Source organism: Anastrepha obliqua, chromosome 5, assembly GCF_027943255.1.
Source record: "Anastrepha obliqua isolate idAnaObli1 chromosome 5, idAnaObli1_1.0, whole genome shotgun sequence".
Taxonomy (NCBI): Eukaryota; Metazoa; Arthropoda; class Insecta; order Diptera; family Tephritidae; genus Anastrepha; species Anastrepha obliqua.
The window spans coordinates 19,220,800-19,247,164 of NC_072896.1; the positions used below are offsets into that span (position 1 = coordinate 19,220,800).

At 36.7% G+C, this 26,365-nt stretch overlaps 1 protein-coding gene across 2 annotated transcripts in view; it reads right to left on the bottom strand.

The window, feature by feature from the left end:
- Positions 1 to 10,851: 10,851 nt before the first annotated feature.
- The window catches only part of LOC129247397 (proton-coupled zinc antiporter SLC30A2), a 243,889-nt gene continuing 228,375 nt past the window's right edge, over positions 10,852 to 26,365 (bottom strand). The window contains exon 7 of one of the 2 annotated variants that reach the window (XM_054886517.1): positions 10,852 to 11,318. In XM_054886517.1, coding sequence (XP_054742492.1) covers positions 11,173 to 11,318 — 146 coding nt within the window. In that variant the 3' untranslated portion in view covers positions 10,852 to 11,172. The remainder of the gene's footprint in view (positions 11,319 to 26,365) is intronic. The other variant, XM_054886515.1, reaches the window with a different exon arrangement.

Genomic DNA, 26,365 nt, shown 5'->3' on the forward strand with positions numbered 1-26,365 from the left:
AAAGTGTATCGTCAATTTCAGTGAAATGGAACTTGCGTTAGTTAAGCTAGGAAGATATAAAATGTTGGATGACGTGACCACTACTAAAGTTAAAGCCTGTTTAGCCCAGCAAATAGGGTTCACTTTTTAGTTCTTATTATACATAAAAGCTGAGCCGGGTGGAGAATTGAGGGAGAGAAATTAAGGGGATTAATTTAAAGGTATCGGATTTTAAATTGAATGGATAATTTCTATTACTTTTGTATAGAACCATTCATGGCACTTATTTTTTAAAGAGAATCTGTTTCAAATCTGGGCCGCAACTGCGCCATAATTCGGCCATACGTAAACACCAAATTTGTATGACTCGCTGGAGAACTTCGGTCCGTATCTCGTGAATAACTTTAGTAATGTTGGCTTCCGATACCTCAATCGAAGCTGGCTTATTCACAAAGCACTTACACTTTGCATACCTACCGATGAAAGTCCGAAATTATGATATACAAGTCCTTGGTGGATAATCTACTAGTCCGAGACGAGAGATAAATTGCTCAGCGAGTAAATCCATTGTTTTACAGACTGTATGACAAATAGCGCCGTCTTGTTGGAACGATATGTTATGGAGATCACGAGCTTCAACTTCCGTTAGCTAAAAGTCGTTCATCGTGGCGCGATAACGTTCGTCATTCACTGTTACATTGGTACCAGCCTCGTCTTTGAAGAAATGTGGGCCGATGTTTCCTCTAGCCCATAGGCCGCACCAAATGTAATGACTGAAGCCATTCAAGCTTCGGATTGTTTTTCAACCCGAATATGGCAATTTTGCATATTGACGTAGCTATTAAGCCAAAAGTGGGCCTAGTCGCTGTACTCCATAAGTTAGTCTAAGCGCGCAATGCAAACTTTTCACAGAGCGTCGATTTTCATTGATTTGTAAACGTAGTTGAGGCGCATTTAAATGATGAAATGTGAATAACTACTCAAGATAAATTTTGTGCTTAGATTGATAGTAGTCAGGCGTGATATGTCAAAAAAAAAAAACCTATTAAAAAAAGTATATCCATTCTGAGCAAATTTTTCTTACAACAAACGCATTCAATTAAACGCTTTAAAACATCCGAATTTTTTGTATATCAGAAAATTTACTCATCAAATTAAAACAGACATGGCGCATAGACAAAAATGGCTCTAGCGTATAAAAAAAGGGGTGTCATCGAGAGTCAAAGAAGCACTGAATGCGTGGAGCCTGAAATTCATGTTGCATAGACACTAGGGTATAGAGGAGTCGAGGAAACTTATTAACATCTTCCTGGGATATTTGTCTACGATATATCAAATATGTATTGATATTTTAAACCGACCCTTGAGGACACGGAATTCTTAGTAGAGAATAAGTAGGCAAAACAGGGGTGTAGTCAATCAAAGTGAGATTTAATCAAATTTTCGTAACCCAGTTTTGACACTCCATATTCGGTTATTGGAGCGCCACTGTCAGAAAACGAGTGACTGTTTTACTAAGCAACAACTGGGAGACATCGAATGACTGCATGTAGGCATTACGTTTCTCTTAATCTCAAAAATTTTCGTTTGTGTATGATTTTACTGATCAGATGACACTGCAGATGTTTGTGGGATCACTAAGTGGCCATTGTAACCATCATTATTGCAATAATTAAATGGGATCGACATAGATGACAGTCTCACCTACCCTGTTTGAGGAAGCTGAGTCACCAGCATATTTTCTGTGCATCTGTCCCATTTGTATTCTCATTATATCATATTTCAGGTTTTTTGAAAGTATGAGCTAAGGCAGGAGCGTCTTAACACTTTAACAACAATGAAACTACTCCGATTTAGCTTAATATACCAACTGTGTCTGGAGTTCGGGCCAGCTGCCTACAAAAAATTCGACTCCGAAATATTATATATACATTTAAATTTAAAGATGGAAAAATCAGAAAGTGACCATACATGAAATACTAACAAAAATTAAGAATATAAACAATAAAAAATCTCCAGGCTACGACAGAATTAATGGACAAATCATAAAGAATCTCCCCGACAATGGAATTAAGTATATAAGAAATATATTTGACTTGTCATTAATACTCAAATATTTCCCTTTGCCTTGGAAAGTTTCAGAAGTAATTGTTCTGATAAAACCAAATAAAGATGCCACAAGCCTTCATCATACAGGCCGATAAGTCTCTTGCCTATTTTTTCGGCCGCTGTAGCCGAATGGGATGGCGCGCGACCACCATTCGGAACTCACAGAGAGAACATAGGTTCGAATCTCGGTGAAACAGCAAATTAAGAAAAACATTTTTCTAATAGTGATCGCCCCTCGGCAATGGCAAACCTCCTAGTGTCTTTGGGTGACTTTGGCACAACGTGAATTTCGTCGCAGATTTCCTCGCCGTCCAACGCCTACTGGTGAAACACTGCGACGTTTAGCCACTCGCCTCGAAGAGACTAGCACAACACGAGATGCTGCCAGGCGTGGCAGACCCCTGAGTAGCCGTTCTGCAGAGAATATTGCTGTTGTAGCCGAGGATGTCATGGAAGCGCCGTCGACATCGACCAGACGACGTGCCACGCAAATGGGTATCAGTCGACGGTCTTTACAGCGAATTTTGGTACAAGATTTGAAGATGTTTCCGTAGAAAGTCCAGACGGTGCATCAACTGTTAGCCGCTGGCCGCGTCTAACATACGCTCAAGCCATCCTTAATCACCACCAAGATTCATCAAAAATAATCATGAGTGATGAATCCCATTTCCATCTTAGCGGGTACGTAAATAAGCAAAATTTACGCTTCTGGGGCACTGAAAATCTGCGTGTAACCCACGAAGAGCCATTACACATGCTCAAAGTCAGTGTATGGTGTGCTGTTTTCGCTGGAAGAGTCATCGGACCTTTTTTCTTCGAAGACGTCGCGGGCCAAACGGTTACTGTGAATGGTAAGCGCTACAGAGCAATAATCAACGAGTTCTTTTTGCCGCAACTTGATGAATTGGGGTTGGAAAACAGGATGGTGCAACAGCCACAACCGATATGCTGAAGAATGCATTTCCCAGGCGCCTAATCTCCCGTTTTGCCGATTTTTGGCCAGCAAGATCGCCTAATTTGACCGCTCCAGACTTCTTTTTGTGGGGCTTTTTGAAGTTGCGGGTTTATGTCAACAAGCCTCAGACTCTTGCAGCTCGTAAAGACAATATCCGTCAAGAATGTGAGGACCTATCGCCGGAAGTTTTGGCCAAAGTGATGGAAAATGCCATAAAAAGGGCTCAAATGGCAATCAACTGTGGCGGCGGCCATTTACATGACATCATATTCTCGACTTGATGTAAAAAAAATTAAAAGACCAAATAAAAATAATCCACAAGAAGAATCAAAGTTTTTCATTTTTTTTTTGTAAACTACAGCCAAAAAATATCGCAAGGTTACCTTTGCGCCACCTTGTATTAGGCATAATAATTGATGCAAAACTGACCTGGAAGGAGCATATACTTCAAAAGAGAAATGAAGTTAAAAACTGATTCAGACAACTCTACTGGCTACTACAAAATGACTCCCGTCATTCACTTGCTAATAAATTGTTAATCTACAAAAGTCTTCTAACTCCGATCTGGAAATATGGCATCCAACTATGGGGAACAGCAAGCAAATGAAACCTTAAAATAATGCAACGACTACAATCAAAAATCCTAAGGACTATCACAAACGCAGGCTGGTATATAACCAATGACGATATACACAGGGAGCTCAAAATTAAATTTATCGAAGACGCCATTCGAGAATGCAGCACAAATCATATTCACAGACTTCTAACACACGCAAACGAAAAAATGCTGAAAATTCCACATTCAGAACTGCAAAACTCAACTGCGAAGACTCAAATGAATAACTCCGACAGCCCTAGCAGATACTTCATCACTAAAATAAATATCAACCTATTCTACGTTTTATGTCATATAATTCTTATTTGCATTATCCCTCTTATGTTGTAAAAAGAAATGTAATTTAAATAATGATTTAAGGGGGGAGCCTGGTTTATGAGGTCTAAAAATTGCATCTCTTTCCGATTTTTTTTTTAAGGAAAAAATTAATTTAGCACTGCACAGTTTTTTCTATCTTTTAATGAACATTTAAAAAGTATACAAAATTGTTGTACTGGTTAAAATAAGCGGAAGAAAATGTTTAACATAGAAATTAGTAGAGCTCTGCAATGCTGGAGTTCCTAACTGGCGTACAAGATACAGCTCGTAATTATTATCTAAAGCAAAAAATTCCAATGGATTTCTAATTATCAAGATTTTTTATTCTAGATGAACTAAGAAAACTGAGAGAAATTCCAAAATTTCAACTTTTTGGAGGTTTTGAAGAAAAAAATGCCTTTCTATAAAAAAAAATTCACTTCAACTTGGTATAAAAATCTTGAAACATTTTTTTATCTATTTTGTTAGTTCAAATAGAAGAGAATTTAATACTGAAGGGAACAAGCTATGATTCATTTCAGAAGGTTCATTAGTTCTTTTTCATTCATGTACGCCAATTCAAAGAAATCATAAAAATGAAAAGTCGAGAAAAGAAGATAAAGTTTGTACTATAGCTGTCCGGTCACAGCGTAACTACCTAACGCTCGCCTACCTTTGGCTTTGTATCTACGGAAATATTGAGAATTAGGCTCTGTAACTTTGTGTGAATATTCTGAAATATATTAGGAATCGCTTAAAATGAAAAAAAAAAAAAATTAATTTTTTTGACCTTATAAACCAGGCTCCCCCCTTAATGTTACGCTTATATTTCCATAATTGTTATACAAATTACTAAGTGTCGAAAGTTGACAGGTGTAATAAAATTGGAAGAAAAAAAAATTTTATTAAAAAATGATTACGAATGTAGTGTCGTAAAAGTATGTAGAATGAAAAACTTCAACTTACCAACAAATAACATATTTTGAGCACGCAATGGTGCATCTGAAATGTGTCGTTCAAAATTAGAAAACTTCCAGCTTTTTTCTCTTATTTTAGCAGAGCTAATTTCTTTCTCCTTATTTGCGTTTATCTATTAATTTCTCGACAAACCTTTCCCACAAAACTTCATTGCTTCCTTCACTATCAGCGTCACATTAAACTGCACACTTTTTCACATTTGCTCCTCTTTGGACGTAATCGGACGCACTAAAATGAGATGTCAACGTTACGAACAGCCATAATAAATCAGAAATTACAGGGGGCAAAGATATACAATGGCCAAGCAGGCCACTTGGTCTTGAAATTAAATGGTAGATCTATGAACATTAGCGAGTGGAGTAGCAAAACAAAAGGAAGAAGGGTGGTGGAAAATGGAAGAAAAGTTGCTAAAAAGGGAGGAGAGTTGCACAAAAAACAGACTAAGTGCAAAAACTAAGAAATATCTCTAAAATGAATTACAAGTGCACAAAAAGGGCCAATAAACTGAACGAAGTGATAAGAGCTGCGAGGAAAGTTGCAATAAAATGGAAGTAAAAATGCAAACCAAAGAATAAAAATTAAAGTTTAAGAGGGTTGTGTTAGAAAATGAAAACAGAAAAATACTAAAATAATCTACCGGAAACCCAACGGCGCATGGAAAAGAGCAAAGTAGGGAGAAGGTAATTGGTAGGTGTTAAAACATTATTACTTGCTTGCTCGTTACCTGAAATTAAATAGCGAATGGGTTTAATTTTGCATAATAAAAGTGTGAGTAGATGGAAATAAAAGTAAACAAACAGGAACGAATGAAATAATTATATGAAATAAAATGTAATGAAATGGCTGAGAGTGAGCATTGAAAAATTAAACTTGGAGGGGAAATCAGGGAAATATAAAGTATTGATAAGAGGTTAAGTGCTGAGGGTTGGTTGGTTGGTTAGAGTGGTGATTCTTCCAGAATCCAACCAGCGCTTCCGCACCATTTTGTTGCCACATCCTCGTTACCCCAACTTGTTTAACGGTTACTTACAGCATCAGGTTGTTGACATCTAAGTCAGACAGCTGTTCCAGACTCTCGAACAGCGGTTTACCCATGGTTAACATTCTGTCCTTCCATAGGGCAGGGCATTCAAGGAGGAAATGGAATATTGTTTCCTTTTTCTCCGGTTGTTTACAACTGTGACAGTATGTGTTGTGAGGGATGCCCATTTTGGCGGCTTGTTCTCCGATAGACCAGAAGCCAGTTATGACTGCCGTTAGTCTACAGGCGTCCCGTCGTTTCATGTTTATCAATGTCGACGATTGCTTGAGGTTGCAGGTGGGTCATAACGTTCTGCTAATTTTGCATTTCGTCTGGTCTCTCCATCTACAATCTGCGATTCCGAGGTGTTTTAGGGAAATTGCACTCTTGACTGCACTTAGTGGTGTGAATACCGATTCTGCAAGAGCGTTGTTCATGGCAGACCCCATTTTGCCAGTTCATCTGCTTTTTTATTACCTTCAATGTTGCGATGTCCCGGAACCCAGACTAAGGAAACTTTTCACTCAAGGTGGTGAGGCTATTCCTACTTTGCTCCACCCCTTTAGAGGTTGTTTTAGCCGAATCCAGTGTCAGTGGATTGCATCTTGGCTGTCCGAAAGAATAACGATATTGTCCTTAAAAGAGAAATGTGCGCTGAGGGTACAAGAATTAAATTTTTTATCAAATAATTGCAATTTTAAAGTTAAGATACATATGTGTGTGGGCTATCGAATGCAACTAAATCCAGCTTTTTTCCACGCAACAATGCTCCAGCAATGGCACATTGTAAGAAGAGAGCGCCAAGCAGAGCTACACGACACCAAAAAATTATAAGACCAACAATTTATTTATATTTTTGTTATCATTTTAGGGCTTAGAATTTATGTTTGTAATATTTAAACTTTAAATTATTAAGAAATTACTAATGTTATTATGTAAACAAATATAATTTTTGGGGCGAGTTTATAATTTGGAGCTTAGTAAATTGTTTTTGATCTTCCTTGGATTATAACTTGTTGAAGTCAACGAAGCATTAATTTGATTAATTTTTTTATAATATTTGGATCAATTTTAGACCTTTCCACATTAAGGGGACAGACACCTGTAAAATTTCGAAAAAAACCCCCGCGTTCGGCAACGTTCGACATCTGGCGCTCTCCTACTTGAGTGAGCATACATAAATATGTATGTATATGCGCATATGTAAGTTAACACGCTGCGGCACCCAACATATTGCATTCCCACACCCTACCGATATACGTGCCGCTGCATCAGCATAATCGCTGTTATTCCATAGTACAACCCAACACCCTAAGTCAAGGCCAATTGCATATCAAGTACCACGTACTAATGCTTACGCAATAAGAACAGAGCCAGACGCAGCGTCAGCAAATTATGTTTCACACGATTGTGAAATACTTGCACATGCCACCAGTGCATGCCTACCGTGGGAAGCTAGGGGCGGAGCCAGCGTACCAAGACACGGCGCACCTGAAGACAGCAGAACGACCAAAACCTATAAAGGCCTGCAGCGCACATCAAGGGGCAGTTGCGTAGTGGACACTAACTTTAGTTGTAACGTTTGATTATCTGTATAGTTAATAAACTGTGTAATTGTAACTGTAATCCTTCAGTGTTTGATTTGCAGGGCAAGTTCTTTTCTTCTATATAAATTCACATACTTGTATTTGCATATGCCTTCTTCCTGTGTGCATGGTAATGAACCATTTCTCTGTTGAGAATAGGACGATGATAGGAAAAGTAGCAAATGAAAGGGAGTGTTTCGAGTGTAAAGTGTCTTGAAAAAGGCAAATCGATGATGTTGCCTCTTAGTGTTGTTGACTTATTAACGTCTGATGCACAATCGAAATTGAACATATTTTCATGAATTTGATAAATGTTTCGTCATTTTTCACGTTTGCGTAAATGTAACTTGGCCTATCCCATTGCAATTCCATTTACCTCCTCTTGTATATCCATAAAAAATATCTATCAAACAAATAAAATAAAAATTTTCTTTTGAAAAATGCAACCATTCCATCAGTATTTTCTTATGACGTTGTCACGTTTCACTATCGTCAGTAAACCGACTTTACAGACAACCTCTTTTTTTCATAAAATGTTAATTTAATCCTTTAAGAATATGTCAAAAAAATTTTAGAATGTAAATTTAAGTTTTTCTTATATTATAGATCGTCAACCGTGATGACTCTATTCTTTGCGTTCGAGGGCTGAGAGAGGAATTTTCATGTATTCAAACTTTAGACGCATTTTACTCAAAACTATGTTTTTCGAATTGGTGTCCACGATAACTCGAAAAGTTATTGAAAATTTATAGAAAAAATATTTTTTTCGAAGCAAAAATAGTAGGAAATTCCCACAAAAAGTCATTTTTTTAAGCATTTTATTCCACGATTTTTCCCCATTTTCGTTTAATTCATATAGAAGTTATGACATTAATAAACAAAAAAATGTTTGGTTTTTAGAAGACCCGCTGCGACCTACCTGGAAGAATTGATTGTGCATCCGCCATTTTAAATGATTAAAATAAAAAAAAAATTTTAGATGATCTTAATGTATAGATAAACTGTATGCAAATTTTGAAAAAAAAATATATTGGCTTCTTCATTTTAAATAATTGTAATGAATCAGGGAAAATATGAGCTCCTCAGCACTTTTAAATTTTAATTTTTTTTTGTTGTTTTTAAACTTCATTTACACCCTAAAGAATATCTTTTAAATGTTTTAAGCTTAATAGAAAGTTCAAAAAGTCCCTATAAAATCAGTGAGGTGATGAGCGTTGAACAAAGGATGAGTAAGAACGAAAACTTTAATCGCGTTTTCCTCAAAATACGTTTTTTCCGTACTGTCGAATATAACTCAAAAAGTAATCAAGGTATCAACTTAAAATTTTACAGGGATATTAGCATATAGGCCCTTGCATGTACCAAAAATTTTAAATTATTTATGACAAAAATATTGTTTTCAATTTGTTTATAAAAAAGTGTCATCGTTAAAAATAGGTAAGTACAAAGCGGAATTAGTTATTTTAATGAAAAACTTTTGTCTGGTTGATTTCAGTTGATTAAAAGAAGCTGTACATTCCACGGCACAAATCGAAGAAGCCACTTTATTTCGAAAAATGTTTGTGTATTCATTTAAGTATGAATATTAATATGTAATTTTTTTAAGGTAATAAATACTCTCAGTTTTTCGCAAAAAATTATTGAAAATTCGTTGCCTGGAGTAGCTGCCCTCCTTAGCCCACATTAATCACATTACTAAGGCCTTGAGCGCTGTCACGGATTTTTGAAAACCGATTGAGAAAGTATTGCCCATACATTTTCGATTGGGTTAAGGTCAGGGCTCCTAAAATAAATATTTTTCGTCACTGGCAAAACTCTTTCGTTACACTAGAAGCATGAACAAAGCAGGTATCATACTGGAAAATGCATTCCACAACGAAATTATCATCAAAAAAGATAATAAATACTTCGTCTAGAAGTTCTATCACTTGACATTATTAATGTTGGGGAATCTGAAACATATAGCATCATAGCATATAACACCAGTATGGCCAGATTACCATTCTCGTAACTTGATTTAGCATTTTTTTGTTATTTAGTCTCATAGTTTTAGTTCTCTTTTCATGAGATTTTTTTAGCCTGTTCTAATTCAAATGTAATGTTTATAATTTTGTAAAATAATTACAAATTTTTTTTAAATTAGTTCAATAATTCACTCAGTTTTATTTAGCTTTACTTTTTTCACATCAGGTCACATTACCCGCAATTACGGTTATTGTTAGTGTTCTTCTCTTCCAGCAGTCATATCTCTCTCTCGCTACTGCAGTGTTGCCTAGCTTTGGATATAAAAACACACTAAAATGCCCATTTAAAAAAACTAAAATACCAATTTTTTATTGAATCACTTAAAGAACTTTGTATCTGTGAGGTGTTCACTTTAGCTCACTCCCGAACGAGTGTTCGGAAGCTACCCAGAAGATACTTGGGCTAATCCCGGGAGTTGTGAGCTGCTTGAACCCGATGCAGAAAAATCGTCCTGACCACTTATAAGTGAATGGCGATCAGTAACTTTCCCCACTTGCGTGGACTTCTACATAGGGAACCATCCTTGTTTGAAGTTTACTTACTGTGTATTCACAAATAAATCGATGGTATGTAAGTATACGGTAGTTGTTTTTTTTTTTTCTTTATATTGTTATTTTTTATTTTTTTTTTTATTTTATATAAATTTTGCATTGTGGTACGAATGGAGTTGCTAGTTTGCCATTATAAAATCTTACCCTTTGTTGAGTGTTTGGCTTCTTCATCAATTTTTTTTTCTTCCATTTATTTTGCCAAATGTTGTGAGCGTCTTGGGATCGAATCTACGGTTTTATCTCATTTTAAATTTGAAATGTTAGTGACGACTTTCAAATACGCAATGGACTTTTAAACGGTAAAGATGTATTGACATGCGCATAAGCGGCATTACTTGTGGGCCCCCTAATATAGGCAAATTGGAACGGAAGAAAAATATTGCCAAAAGACTTAAAAAGCTTTAACTGGCAGATTTTCTTCTTTTTTTTGTGAACAAAGGCATTCTCAACCAGTGGTGTGCTCCACAGATTTAAACAGGTTTAGAGCAGATTTAAAGGTATAAAGAAAAAGTCCTACAGTTGGAGACCTCTTTCCTGTACATATGATTGGATAGTATCATACAATAAAAGTGAAAACTAAAAATGGACGAAATACAATTTTCATATTCATTTATTAAATTATTTACAAGAAATAGAGCTGGAAAGCTAAGGCATTTCAAATTATTTCATAAGATCTTCAAATATATTTCACATATAAAATGAAAGAAGCAAACACAAAATTGTATCAAATTCTTTACATATTTCAAGTACACATTATATGAAAATGTGAAATTATTGTATAAAGAAAACTACACAAAAAATGGTTGCACGCAATAAATCCTTGTATGCGCTTAACTACAAAATAAACTTTTTTCTTCCTCTCTAAACCTACAGATTACATAGAATATAAACGTTAAATGGCATTGCAAAAGTTATTGGTGTAATCAGGTTTTTTTTTCTTAATTTTCAACGCTGCAGTGGCTAAACACCAATTTGATGTTGCCGGTTGCATTCCTCTCTCCTCTCCATCTTCAGTCTGCCTGCCTGCCAGTCAAGACGTCAGAGCGCCTGCCAATTTAGAGGTTCGGTACGCAACACTGCTGGCAATTCTCCATTTGAGGTGTGAACTCCTCGATTTGTATGGTAGTCTCGAAGAAATTGTAGCGACGATGAACGGCAGTACTGGCCTCTTCCAATATACGTTTGGCGTTCGCTCCAGGAGCTGGGGAATGGAAAAAATTTTGTTTTTTGTTTAATCAGTGGCACTATTTTCGGAATTTTATCATGAAAGTGGTGTTACTTAGAAAAACATAGCATAATTATAGGATGATTAATATAGATGTACGTTGCATTAGATGTGCGAGTATGTGGTTTAGTGACTAGAATTTTTAAGATTTCAGTAGCATAATTAAAGGCGTTTAAAATAATTAAGATTCAATTTTGGCGATTATGGTGATGGTGAATATTATGAATATGAATGAATACGAATGAATGTGACTGCCTAGCAGTTTGTCGTTAATTACACCCTGCAACAAAAATCAACTTTTGTTTTTATCCAGCAAACATTTTATATACACGAGAAACCGAAGTTTTTTATAATAACTTCGATAATCAATTTTACATTTACCTATCAAATTAATTTTTTAAAGGACCTCAAAATTTCAAAGGACCAAATTTTCAAAGACATATTTTAAATACTCTGCGATATTAAAATGGATATCAAACGAAAGGGGATACGGAGCTATTAAGAAAAAATGTTCTTTACTTTTCGCCAGGATGTATGCAGATTTTTTACAGTATCAATGCCGTACTTTTTTATTTCGCAGAAGTATAGTTCAACTATTTTTTTACGCTTTTTATAAAACAGCAAGACAAATGAAGTGGAATTCTAAGATAATTCTAAATAATTCATGAAGAAGTTTCAAAGATATTGGAGGATACATTTTCCAAAGGGCACTATTGTACTATATTTTCCATTCGACACGGTTTTTTCCAAGTAAAATAAGGTTTTTTTTTACGTTCTGCATATTCCATTTCGTTGAATATTCATATTAAGGTCATGGAGTGAGTACAGGGTGGCTGATGAATTTTGCTACATTAAGAAACTCAAATAACTTTTTTTTAGTGTATGGAATTCATTTATTTTTTTTTCAAGTTGAAGGTCATTAAATTTTATTAAATGTAGCTTAACTAGTTTTAAAAATAATTGAATTTAAATGCCCCCCATGCTCGTTGACACAAGTGCGCCATCTTAGTAAAAAGTTGTTCATTGCTGCTTTGAGAGTTGCGACAGGAATAGCCGCAATTGTTGCCCGAATGGATTGTTTTAGTTCATCCAAATTTGTTGGCTTTTTTTTATAAACTTCTTGTTTACATAAGCCCCACAAGAAAAAGTCAGGTGCAGCAAGGTCAGGCGACCTGGGGGGCCAACGAAATTCGGAGTTTCTTGAAATCAGTTTATTGGGAAATTTTCGTCGCAACTCTGTCATACCAGTCTGGGCTATGTGAGACGTTGCCCCATCTTGTTGAAACCACACGGAGTTGAAAGGAATTCTCTTTCGGCGTAGTTCTGGATAGAAAAATTCTTTCAGCATTTTCAAATAACGGTCTCCAGTAACCGTAACGGTGTGACCATTTTCTTCAAAAAAATAAGGCCCGACAATACAGCGTGAAGAAACCGCACACCACACTCACGCGAAGAGGATGCAATTCCGTCTCATGGAGTATCTGTGGGTTAGAAGTACTCCATATGCGACAATTTTGTTTGTTCATATTGCCGTTTAAATCGAAATGGGCCTCATCAGACATGAAAAGGCAGTTTAACATGTTTTGGTCTTCTTCCACCATTTGCAGGATCTTCTGGCAAAATTCCAAGCGAATCGGCAAGTCTGCTGCATTCAGTTTGTTAACCATTTGAATTTTGTAGGGAAATAAGTCTAAATCTTTGTGCATTATTGTTTGCAAAGACTGTCGGCTGACACCAAGTTGAGCAGATAAGCTTCTTGTTGAAACCTTTGGATTGCTTTGTATAGCTGCAGCTACAGCAGCGATCGTTTCCTCCGTCCGAACTGGTGGGTTTCGATGATAAGGCCTTCTTGCGACTGTTCCTTGCTCAGCCAAATTATTCACCAGTCTCATTATGGTCCATCTGCTCGGGGGATCACCGCCAAACATCCGCCTGTACTGTCTCTCTACCAAAACTACGGACTCCAGTGCGTGATAGCGGAGGACTATCCAAATTCTTGTTTGCGTGTCCCTGTTATCCATTTTAATAAATTTTAAAGATCAATCTGCAAATTAAAACAAAAATGGAACAGATAACTTAAAAAGAAAAAAAGTTATTCAATTTTTTTTTGGTAGCGGCTTTCATCAGCCACCCTGTATAAGTATTCAAAACTATTTACTAAAAATTTAGTCCTTTGAAACTTATAAAAAAAAAAATATTCCGCGCAGATACTTTTTACGAGCAGCTTTTTCATGGTAGAAATACACTCGGTGATTTGTCATTGTCTGTCGAGGGGCGACCGCTTTTTGAGTCTGAAGTCCCTTAACAATTAAATGGTGAGATATTGGAACATTGAGTAAACAAAATTACAATATAAAAACTGTAAGTTCATGTGCGTATGAAATTGTTCATGGATAACTGCCACTGTCGCACAGCGTTATCACAACTCAATCTTTGTATAACTTTTAGTTTTGTGTTCTATGCATTTTTACAATGCTTAAAATATTAGCTTTATCAGAGTGAAACGGGATCTAGGCTGGAGAATTTTTTCAAGTTGTCCCCAAAGGGCCCGCTAAAGAATATCAATAACTACCAGAGCCGTACATTTGCAGAGAAAGTGTTCAACAGTCTCTTTCTCTGCAGGATCCCCATAGTTTCTGCAATAGGGGTTCTACGGAATTCCAAGCTTCACCGCATGAATACTGATCACTCAGAGCCCAGTGAACACCGCAATGAGTTTGGAAATTGAATTACGGGGGATTCCCATCACTTTAAGCAATCTGTTTATATCGTATTAAGGCCATAGTGTTTTCGAGAGATGAGACAGACCTCATTAGAAAGAAATTGTGTAGTTTCCCTTTAACAACGGACAAAGGGCCACTGATGTCTGAGAGAGGGGCAGCTGAAACCGGTTCTGTCGACCCCTTCCTGGCAAGCTAATCGGCAATTTCATTTCCCTCTATACTCCCATGCCCAGGAACCCAGATAAGGGAAATGTTTCCTGCACGTTCGAGACGTTTGAGTTCCTCCTTACAGGAGTTCACAAAAAGAGATCTACGACAGGGCCTTGATTGCAGCTTGGCTATCGAAAGAAATATTAATGTCTCCCTCCCAACAGCGTACCCTGAAGCATTTTGCACGCCTGCAGGATCGCGAAGACATTTGCTTGAAAAACGCTGCTTTTTGTCGGCAGGAGACCGAAATGTTGGCTGATTTAGAGAAGACCCTTACTCCCACTTCAGATTCCATCTTAGGTCCGTCAGTGAAAACAGTGGTACCTATATCCGTGCCGAATCTCCCCTCCCTCCAGTCTTGCCTGTTCGAAATTGTGTGCAGCAATGGGACAGGTTCTAGAAGCACCAGTGATGCCCACACATGCAGTTCTCTGCACTCTCTCTAGTTTAGTGGTGTTGTAGCCCTTCTGAAGAGCTACCCACCAAACTAGGCAACCGTATGTCAAAATTGGCAGAACCACTAAGTTGTACATCCAAAGTACGACGCGTGGCTTGAGATCCCATTTTTTGCGGAACATAGTTTTACAGGCGTAGAAAGCTACTCCTTATTACCTTCTTAGCTCGATTTTCTATGTGCAGTCTCCAGTAGAGCTTGGGGTCAAGTATTACATCAAGATACTTGACTTTCGATGAGAGTGTAAGACACAGATTGTTTACTCATCGAAGCTTAAAAGGTGGAGGCTTGTGTTTCGTGGTGAGTAGGATCAACTCCGTTTTGTCCGAGTGGACTCTGAGACCGCAACTGGCAGCCTAACTACTGAGTGTAGCCAGTTCACCTTCCAAAATTTCACCCATTACTGATGGGAAGGGTCCTGAGATCATTAGGGCCAAGTCATCGGCATATGCTAGCACTTTTACCGCCAGCGAGTTAAAGCTTCATCCACAGCTGCTAGCCAAAGGAGAGGCGAAAGGACGAATCTAGTGTACAAATCTAATGTACGAATCAAGTGATTCTAGCCCCTCCTGCCACAGCATTTATTTTCGGACTACCCAGGGACGAGACCCAGGGGTAGATAGGTCTTTCTATCTCTAGCTTATTTAGTTCTATAAGTTTTTGAACCCCTATCGTCAGAATGGCTAATGATAGAAACTCCATTACGCATTCATTAAAAAAAATAGTAAGGAAATTTTATCTAACAAGTTTAAGTAGAGTGCAATAAGTGGGGCATATATATTTTTAAATATTTCTATTAAACTTATAAGTTTTATATATTTTTTGATTTCAATTTTATTACCTTTTTGTTTGTTTTTGAGGAAATAAAATTTGGTTTAATTTTCTTTAAGTTTTTTTTTGCCCCTATAGTTAGAATGGTTGATAATAGGAGTTTCGTTACGCCGTCAATAAAGAAAAGATATTCTGCAGATTTAAAATTTTCGTGTAAAATGCGGTATTTAAAATATATTTGTACTACTAACTATATGTATGTATATGTATATATATATTTAATATTTTTTTTATTTATTTTTTATATTTTAGTTTCAAACATTTTTTTTTAATTTTAATTTTTTTAAAGGGAATAACATTTTCTTAAAGCTTCTTTCAGTTCTCGTTATTAATTCATATATCTCTGGCTAAAGCCTTTCCATTTTTTTCGTTGCCCAATCTTAGCTTGGGTTATCTAATGTTGAATTTAAAATTTCTAAGCATATAATAACCTATTATGGCTGTTTTCCTTATTTTTTTTTAGTTTCTCGACTTTATTTCTTATATTTTTATGTACTAAAATAAGTGGAAGAGATGTATCCCCGTTTCTGTTTTCCACCCTTAGGCGCATAATTTTTCCTTGATTATTTAGTGTTTGAAAACGTTCAGGACTTACATACGAATATTAGATTTGCTTTGATATGCTATTCCTCAATTATTAATTCATTGAAATGGCTCTATATAGTTTATAGCTTTCAATGATCCTTTCACTGATTTGCATATTTCGGATATTATATATTTGATCTGATATACATATTTAGAGGCGTTCAAGTACTTTGTCTGTATGTGGTTAACTATGGACTCAAAAACTTTAAATTCCCAACAATTTAGGTAATAATGCACCTTCGCTACCTTCTTTAAAAAGAAGTGTCCCTAAACAAACTTTTTGTAAAAATGTTTTTGCAGTATAACTTTCGTCGTTCTACTTTGAATTTAAATTTCAGTAAAGCTGTGCTTTTGCTGTCTACTTTGCGATGAACTACTTTCGCTGTGATGGCGAGTGCTATACTTTGCACTTTTGTTGAGTACTTTTTACTTTGCTGCATACTTTAGGGCGAACTAATTCAATCCGTTATTTCTTCTGTTATATTTTATTTGATTTCTTTTTGTGATGCTCCTGAGATTTGAAGAAACAAGTTAAACATTTTGTAAAGCATATCTAATTGAAAATAAAATTTTTGTTGCCTATCATAAGGCGTTTCGGTATTTCACCCTAATCATTACAATTATTTTCAAACCCTGCTTAACATATACCTGTAATTTATTTATTTATGTGCATCCAAGAGCTATACAATTACACTTGGGTTGCATACATTCCGGCGCGCGCGTGTTATTTGCTCATGAAGCTGTGAAAAGCATTTAATTAGTGCTTAAAAAACATTTTTTTGCGTTCGTAAAAAAACTGTGTTGAACTTTCGTAACAATTATTTTCACGGTTCATTATCATCAATCTTTACTTTACTGAGGCTCATAACCCTATTAGTTTTCAATAAACACATTTTTTTCAAAAAAATTTCTTAAGTATTTTAGGTAACCAAGAAAGCCTTAACTTTCTTAGTCCTCTTAATTCGCTTTACTCATTTTTCACTTAACGCTCAACTAAATTACCGAAACGTGCTTATAATTACCAAGTATTAGTATACATTTAGGCGCAGATAAATGTTTTATGAGTTTTTTCTTGTTCTTAGAGTAGTTAACAAGCGTTTAGACTTAGTTATATGTGTGATTTTATTAATTTTATTTCACTACAGTAAGAAATTGTGTGCTAAAGCGTACTTTAATGCGCACAACTTGAGATTTTTGGTTACTAATTTTTTTTTTTTCATTTTGTTTTGAGTTAGTATTGGCGCAGCTCTGTGCTATTTGCTTCGGAACTCTACTCATTATTTAATTTAAGAGATAATGCCACATACTTAAAAATTTATTGCATAATTTTAGGCTAAATAAATTAGTATAGTTAGCATTCTTGAAAATGTCTCGAAAAACATAAAAGTAATCATTCGGCTATTACATTTTTTCGAATTTTTATACAATTTCAAGACTTGCAATACGACTTTATGTTGCATACTTTTAGGTGTAAATTCTTAAATGGCCTTACCTGGCATTCTTGAAAGCATCTCCAAAAACGCAAAAGTAATCATTCTTTTACTAATTCTTTCCAATTTTCTTACAATTTCAAATCTTTCAAAGTCGTACTGCATACTTTTGGGTGCCAAATCTTAAAAGAGCTTAGCTAACATTCTTGAAAACACCTCCAAAAATACAAAAGTAATGATTCTTTCACTAATTCTTTACAATTTTCTTACAATTTCAAATGTTACAAAGTCGTATTGCATACTTCTCGGAGCCAATTCTTAAAAGAGCTTAGCTCGCATTCTTGAAAACACCTCCAAAAACACAAAAGTAATCATTCTTTTACTAATTCTTTCCTATTTTCTTACAATTTCAAATCTTACAAGGTCGTACTGCATACTTTTGGGTGCCAAATCTTAAAAGAGCTTAGCTAACATTCTTGAAAACACCTCCAAAAATACAAAAGTAATGATTCTTTCACTAATTCTTTACAATTTTCTTACAATTCCAAATGTTACAAAGTCGTATTGCATACTTCTCGGCGCCAATTCTTAAAAGAGCTTAGCTCGCATTCTTGAAAACACCTCCAAAATCACAAAAGTAATCATTCTTTTACTAATTCTTTCCTATTTTCTTTCAATTCAATTTCAAATCTTACAAAGTCGTATTGCATACTTTTCGGCGACAATTCTTAAAGGCGCCTTTTCGAGTTCCCTTATTAGGATGCAGCCAACACAAAGCACTCAATATTCAACAATCGTAAAATGACAACTGCAGCAATACCACTAAAACAAATTTTCCACACAAATTACAGTTTTCAATCTCAGTCATATTTCGGGCAGTTTCCTTATGCTTCGATGTAAATTAGATTTTCACACGTGCAAAAACGTGACCACAGTTAAATACGAATAACCAACCACAGCAGCCAAGTAACTATGACAACGTAGATTGGAATACAAAGCAGTAGCCAAGACAAAGGTGTTACAAAGCTTGAAGCATACCGGGAGGCGCAAAACATGCGAATGGTATGAGAAATGTGTAAACAAAGACAAGTTAGTTGTTGGATGTACAGCATAATGCAATTGCCAAAAACTTCAACTTGCAACTTCCTTCTTTTTGCTGCCCTTCAAGCTAACAGCACCACGCCTGAAAGTCGGCAAACAAACCAGAACTACATGCAAGTGCATACAGGAAAAGTTAACGAATAAACTATGCTTCAGCTATATGCAGCTATGCTGCGCCTCGTGTGTCTGCTTTGTTTTCTTTCTGCTTTCTTTTTACAACACTATTTAACTGCCGGCATGTCTGTTTGTCTATCCGTCTGTCTACACGGTTTACTCCAACACTCCCCGACTCATCCACTCCAGCGTCTGCGCGCTGTTTTTGTTTGTTTTTGTTTTCGCCTGCCAACTTGTGTGCTTGTCTTAACTGTCTGTCTTGCTGCTGCGCACCAATTCTGCCAACACGTAATTTCGCAAAATTCTGCCAGCATTTCAACAAAATGTTTACATACTTTTTGGCAGCAATAGCATTGCGCTCCCAAGTATTGCCAACAATCAGCTAGCGAGTGAGCATTGTCGAGATGTGACAAATGTTTATTGACAAAATTTAAGCTGTGAAGTTTGTATGAGTTTTACGACAAATATTAATTAAGTGCTCAAATAAAGCAATAATGAATGCAGCCTGAAGATATGCAACAGTTTTGGCAAGGGGCGCAGTACACTGCGTAAGCAGAAAATTGTTCTACATATAGTGAATGTTGAAAACGTATCCGGCACATGCTGCTTGCCATCACTACCAAGTGGAGTGGTCCGACCCGCTTCCCCCTCTTAATGCAGTGTTCCTCTTGCCTAACCATAAACTTTGACATCGTCACACAAAGACAGCTTTACGATCGCTTACGGCTTATGCGGCAATTTTTTTTACGCTCCTCACACGCATTAAACTCTTTTTATATGACAGCAAATTGCCGAATACGCACAGCAGCAAAATATGAGTTTCACGTGGCGTTTCAGTGGAACCCGATGCTCCTCCTTTTATTAGTTTATTTCTTTATATTACTTTTATCGCATGAGTCTTAAAAAATTCTGCTGCACGCGTAATGATAAACGGAACGTTGACATTTAGCGCTAAATGGGGAATTTGTAAACATTTTATGAGACGAAGAGCTCGGAGTTATGGAAAAAACTAAGAATTGCCCAGGAATTTAATTGCCCTATTAAAAAAAAAAATAAATAAATTTATGAGATCTACCACCAGCTTGGTGACAAATCATAAGAGCTGGCAGAAGCAGAATCGCAGAGGGAGTCAAAGAAGATTTGTACGCATTCACACAATGGCATTCTGATAGTATTCATACAATCCCTTGGTAATGGGTAGTAATGGCTTCTCTTCCTAGTAATTGGTCTTTTTCTTCATAAGAAATAAAGCCAGTTTTCTATACCGGTTTCGGTAAACCATAAGAGTTCATTTCGTATATTTAACGCTTTCGTTATATTATTGGTAATATCAAATTTTGGGTTAATGTGGAGGGTTGGATAGGGCCAAGCACTTAGTCATGGAAAGAATAGAGAAACCGGGAAGATTCTACAATATATGGATAATAAGACTGAAAAATTGGTCTGAAGTCACTCTTCCGCGAATCTTTTGGATTCAGTGATGAATCCTAAGAGGTCAAGAAGAGGAAGAGTATGCCCGTATCCACACCCAGTACATCACACACTAAGTCTGATTTTAGAAAACGACGGACAGCTACAGAGAAAATGCTCTGCAGTGGCCTCATTCTCCCGGCAGAATAGACATATTTGATCGTCAATGACGCCCATAGTAAACAAATGCTTACCACAGGCGTTGTACTCTGCGATTACACCCACCAGTACTTTCAGGTGCTTTCTACTAAGTTTTCGCAGAAAGGTCGCTAGCACAAAGCACTACTCTGCAGAAGCCCAACTCTGGCCAACGTTTTCTATGGGTAGACTTCATGAAGTTATCAAACCATAGCTGAATCGGTACCAGAATTGCCACCTAGAAAGGGTTCAGAGCCTAGTCGTATGTTTGCAGAGCTTTCATTAGCCAGTTTATCAGCCAACTCGTTCCCTGTTATAGCACACCGTCGAGGCACCCAAATAAGAAAAGCTCTGTTGTGTTTTGCAACACTGTTCAGTTTTGTCTTACATTCACCGTCTAATTTCGAAGAGCAGCGTGGGTTAGCCAAGGCTCTTGATGCATCTTGGCTATCACTACTTAATGTCTTCCACCAGTTAGAAGGGAAATTTATGTTTCTTAATCCTTCAGGTAAAGTACAAAATTATAATAAACATCTTTTTTTGTTGAATTGTAGATCAGACCAGTGGATGGAGAGCAGTTTGAGTGAAGCAAGTTTTTCTGCTTTAAAGTTATTGAAAATTTACGTTTTCTTGTCTTCAAGCTACGTTAAAAATTTTCTAATTTATTAAGCAAATTTTTCTATAATACTTTAACCCTTCTACTATGTTTGGGTCAATTTGACCCAATTTTCAGTAAAACTCATCGAAATTCGCCTGTTAATCTAGTCGTATTGTATTGATTCTTCTTCTATTTGTTAACTGCAGTAAAAGGAATAGATAAATATGCAAATTAATATAACATCTGTTTTTTATGTTGCTGGAGGATGCCAAATGTAATTTCATTACACTTATTACGTTGTTGGGTCAATTTGACCCACCTAGTATTTTGAAACATTTTGCCGTTTATTATTACATCACTCGATCAAAAACGCAAACAAAGAAAGCTAGTTATCGGAGATCGAGTATATTTTGCACAGCTCTATGTTTATATGTATATTCTCGATACATTTATAGCCTTTTCGAAAAAGGGGAACTCCCGTTTTATGCACCTGTACAAAGAGTAAGTGTCGATTGTTATTAGTAATTTATTATCGCGCAGTAAGGAGCTTATCAAAGTTTTTATAAAGAAAGTGATTGCTAAATATATATAATATTTCTACAATGTCCCAAAGGAAGGGAGTAAGTCAAGTTATTTAATTTACTATGTTTATGTTGCTGTTACACATTTTTATAATTTTATTTTTGAAAAGAAACTAAGTATTGAAGAAATTCACCAAATTCTTAATTCTGATGCTGAGGATATTTTCGACGAAAGTGATAGCGATGAAGACTTTGTACCTATCGCAGAAAATGAAACGGACGATTCAAATACTTCATCCAGTGAAAGTGAAGTAGATGTCCTTTTTGAAGGTAGCAATGCGACAGAAGAAGTCAATTTGCCAAATATTTTATCGAAAGATAAGAGCATAATATGGCATGATCAGCCACTTCCAATTTCAAGAGGCAAAATTCCTCGAAAACAAATTTTATGTCAAAGTCTGGGCCCATCAAAGCGTGCTATTTCTATAGTCACAGATATCAAATCCTCTTTTGATATTTTCATGCCCTCAAGTATAAAAAACATAGTGGTATTGTAGAAATGAGCAACATCAAAGGATTGCAGTTTTTTGGAGACAATTGGAAAATTATAGACCTTATGAATTGGAAGCATACATAGGATTGCAAATCTTAGCAGGAGTATACAAGTCGCACAATGAAAGTCTAATTCATTTGTGGTATGAAAATAATGGCAGACCAATTTTTCGGGCCACAATGAGCTTGGAAAGATTGCCTTCGTTTTGACTCCGCTGCGGACAGGGATGAGAGAAGACAGCGTGATAAATTAGCACCAATAAGAAACATTTGGGATCAATGGAATCGACAGCTCAGGTCATATTGTCACTTACATGAAAATGTAACAATAGATGAGTAGTTAGTACCTTTTCGTGGTCGTTGCATCTTCAGGCAATACATTCCACCGAAGCCCGCAAAATACGGCTTAAAAATATGGGTACTATGTGATGCAAAAAGCCTGGAACATGGAAATTTATTTAGGACGGGCAAGAAATAAGCAACCGGAAAGGAACCAAGGTAATGCATTTATAAATTGGCTTTTTGTATGTCTCAAACCTATGTACAGTATAAATAAACCGTCTCTATACAAATATTTTTAGGTGAACGTGTTGTTCTATCCCTATCAGAACCCCTTCCCAGAGGTCACACTATTACTTGCGATAACTTTTTTACGACGTACAATCTCGCCGTTCAGCTACTTCGCAGGAACATTACTTTAGTCGGTACAGTGAGGAAAAATAAGCTTTTGTTGCCACGAGAAATAGTCGACATGATGAAAAAGAACGTTTTAGAAAGCCAACTTTTATTTACGGATAATGTAACTATTGTATCGTACGTCCCAAAAAAATATAAATTTGTTGTAGCATTGAGCTCCCTTCACCATTTTCCACTTGTTGATGAGGGTGACAGAAAAAGACCTGAAATAATACTTCACTATAATGAAACAAAAGCTGGTGTGGATGCGCTTGATCAGCTGGTTGCTAACTATACATGTAAACGTCAGACCAAACGGTGGCCAGTTGCCCTCTTTTCAAATATGTTAGATATTTCGGCATATAACGCATACGTAATATGGACAGAGATAAATCACTCATGGAACTCCAACAAGCTTTATAAGCCAAGACTTTTTCTTGAAGAGCTGGGAAAGCACATGATCGAACCAAATATTGTCCGCAGAGAGAGACTGCCGCGAGGAATCGCTGCTAAGAATATAGTAAAAAATATTCAAGAAAACTCCAAATCTGCAGAAGAAGCGTCTACTTCTAATATTTCTGCCAGAAATGAATCCACCAAAAAACGACAGCGATGTTTCTTCTGTCATCATGTAGCAGCTTAGTTTGTGAAAATTGCCGTTAAAACATACATATCTCAACTATTTTCTACAATTAACATACACTTAACTTGATTCAAATAAAAAAAATATGAACTCTTTCAATAAAATAGTGTTATTAGTGGAGTTTTTATAAGTGGGTCAAATTGACCCAAAACACTATATGTGTAATTTTTTCCTAACGTAGCAGAAGGGTTAAACTTTTTGAAAAAATACTTTTTCTTGTTTTCCAGTTAAGTAAAAAAATTTCTAATTTATCGAATGGCTTTTGATAAGAGTGCTATGCTTGTTACAGAAGGTACCAAACCTTAACTTAGTCGAGCCACTACGAATAGAAATGTAATTAAAACGCTTAAAATAAATTACAGTGGCATTGAAAAAGTTCTGATTGACTTTGTGGGATCTGATGTATTCGATATCGAGGATCCACAGAAAGCGGAAATTATAAATTATTTGAAAATACATTTGGGAAAAAAAATTCCTTTGCAATCATATACATGAAAAAAATATATAAAATATTGCTGCTATTGAAGGCACAGTGCTGCCCTCTTAAAAATCAAGCTTAAAAATTGTGTTCCAAAAAACTATAAAACTTTCGATTTAAAAAAATAGCATAGACCAATGCAGAAGCAACTTTAAAAGACTTCCGAAAAAGTGTTGTAAAGGGTGGTTAAGTTTTAAGAGCCGGTGTTGATTTTGAATAAAATGCAATTTTTTAGGAAATTATTATCATTTCTCTTTATTATGATAATTGTAGTATGGCTCAATTACGTATGCAACAGAATATTGGCCAAATGGCCACCTCGGCGGCACACCTCCATCCGATGGTCCAAATTTTCGATGACGCTGAGGCATAATTGAGGTTCTAACCCGTTAATGTGCCGAATTATCTCATCCTTTAGCTCTTGAATTGTTGTTGGCTAATCGATGTACACCTTTTCTTTCAAATAACCCCAAAGAAAGAAGTACAACGGTGTTAAATCACATGATCTTGGCGGCCAATTGACATCGCCGCGACGTGAGATTATTCGGCCATCAAATTTTTCGCGCATAAGAGCCATTGTTTCGTTACCTGTGTGACAAGTGGCACCGTCCTGTTAAATTCCACATATCGTCCACATCCATATCTTCCAATTCGGGCCATAAAAAGTTCGTTATCATCTCAAGATAGCGAAAACTATTCACAGTAACTGCCTGACCGTCCTCATTTTGGAAAAAATACGGCCCAATGATGCCGCCGGCCCATAAACCAAACAGTCACTCTTTGTCGGTGCATTGGTTTTTCAGCAATCACTCTTGGATTATCATTCGCCCAAGTGCGGCACTTCGGCTTATTAACGAATCCACTGAGGTGAAAATGTGCCTCATCACTGAAGATGATTTTCTTCGAAAAATGGTCATTCACTGTTGCCATTTCCTGCCACCATTTCGACTATTAACGACGCTTGAAATGGTCAAGAGGCTTTAGTTCTTGAGTCAGTTGCACCTTGCAAGCGTGTAGATGCAAGTCTTTATGCATAATGTTCATCAACGACGAGCGTGAGAGGTGCAATTGTTGGGCACCAGGACTAGTTGAGGTGGACGGCTCTTCAGCCACACCATCGCGAACAGCAGCAATATTTTCTGCAGTACGAGCTGTACGAACATACACTGGTGTTTTCACATCTCCTACAGACCTGGTTTGCTCAAGCTTTTGCCTAATTTTTCCGATGGTATGCAAATTTGGACGATTTGGTCAATTTAGACCGAAAAAATCACGAAGTGCGCGATATGCATTTTGATTTGAACGCACGTTTTCATAATAAGCCTTAATAACTTTAACGCGTTGCTCGATAGTGTATTTTTCCATGGTTCAAATTGAATTAGTCTGGAATTGAAAAATGTCAAATGGAGTGCAGAAAAACGCTTGATATATAGGTGTGGTTTACATTCAAGCTCGGCCCTTGAAATTTAACCACCCTTTATATTGACGAAAATTCTCAACATCTTAAGCAAGCAAAAAGTTATCAACAATCAAAGTGCTCTTTGGCTGACTTCGAACTTACATTTTATTATACTAAAATTGTATGTGCGAATACACTGCATATCCAGAAATATTTTAGAGATTCTGACTATAAAAATTCGACGACAATTTTTTCATGTTTGGTAGCGATGCTGAAGCGGCAGCAGAAGTAAACAACATGAGACAACTGTACCGCATAGTTGACCGCCTAAGCAACCATTTGAACGGTGCTTTGCTGACTACCAATGATGACCAGATTCGCAGGTGGAAAGAACGAGATCCGCAGTATGAAGCAACTAGCAACATTGTTCTTAGCAGTATACCTAGCTTTGAAGTGGCCAGCACAACAACCAGCAATAAAATAACCACAGCCAGCCTAGCAGAGGTTAAGGATGCAATTAAAAAGCTCAAGCTCAACAAAGCTGCGAGCGAAGATGGCACACAGACTAAACTAATGATTGCTGACCCTCAAATAGCAGCGGAAATTCGTCATCCCCACATCACCGCCGTCTGGAGCAAGAAGAGCTGCCTCCGTCCTGGACAAAAGTCATCATAGTGAAGCTGCCCAAGAAAGGTGACCTGCGTGACTGCAGCAACTGGCGAGGAATAACCCTACTTAACAGCAACTACTAAGTTGTAGCCGTGAACATACAAAGCAGGGTCAAAGATATCGAACGCTTTTTAAGCGACGAGCAAGCTGGTTCTCGCCCTCACCGAAGTTGTGCTGACCAAACCAACACATTTCGGATTATGGTAGAACAATCAGTTGAGTGACGCTCCCCGCTCTACTTGCTGTTCGTGAACTTCAAGAAGGCGTTCGACACTACCAAACGAGAAGCAATTTGGCTGGCACTGAGTAGAAAGGGAGTTCCCACCAAAATAATCCGCCTCATCAAAGCCCTCTACGAGAACTTCGAACTGTCTATGCTTCACATAGACGATATCAGCGATTCATTCACTACCAACGCAGGCGTAAGGCAAG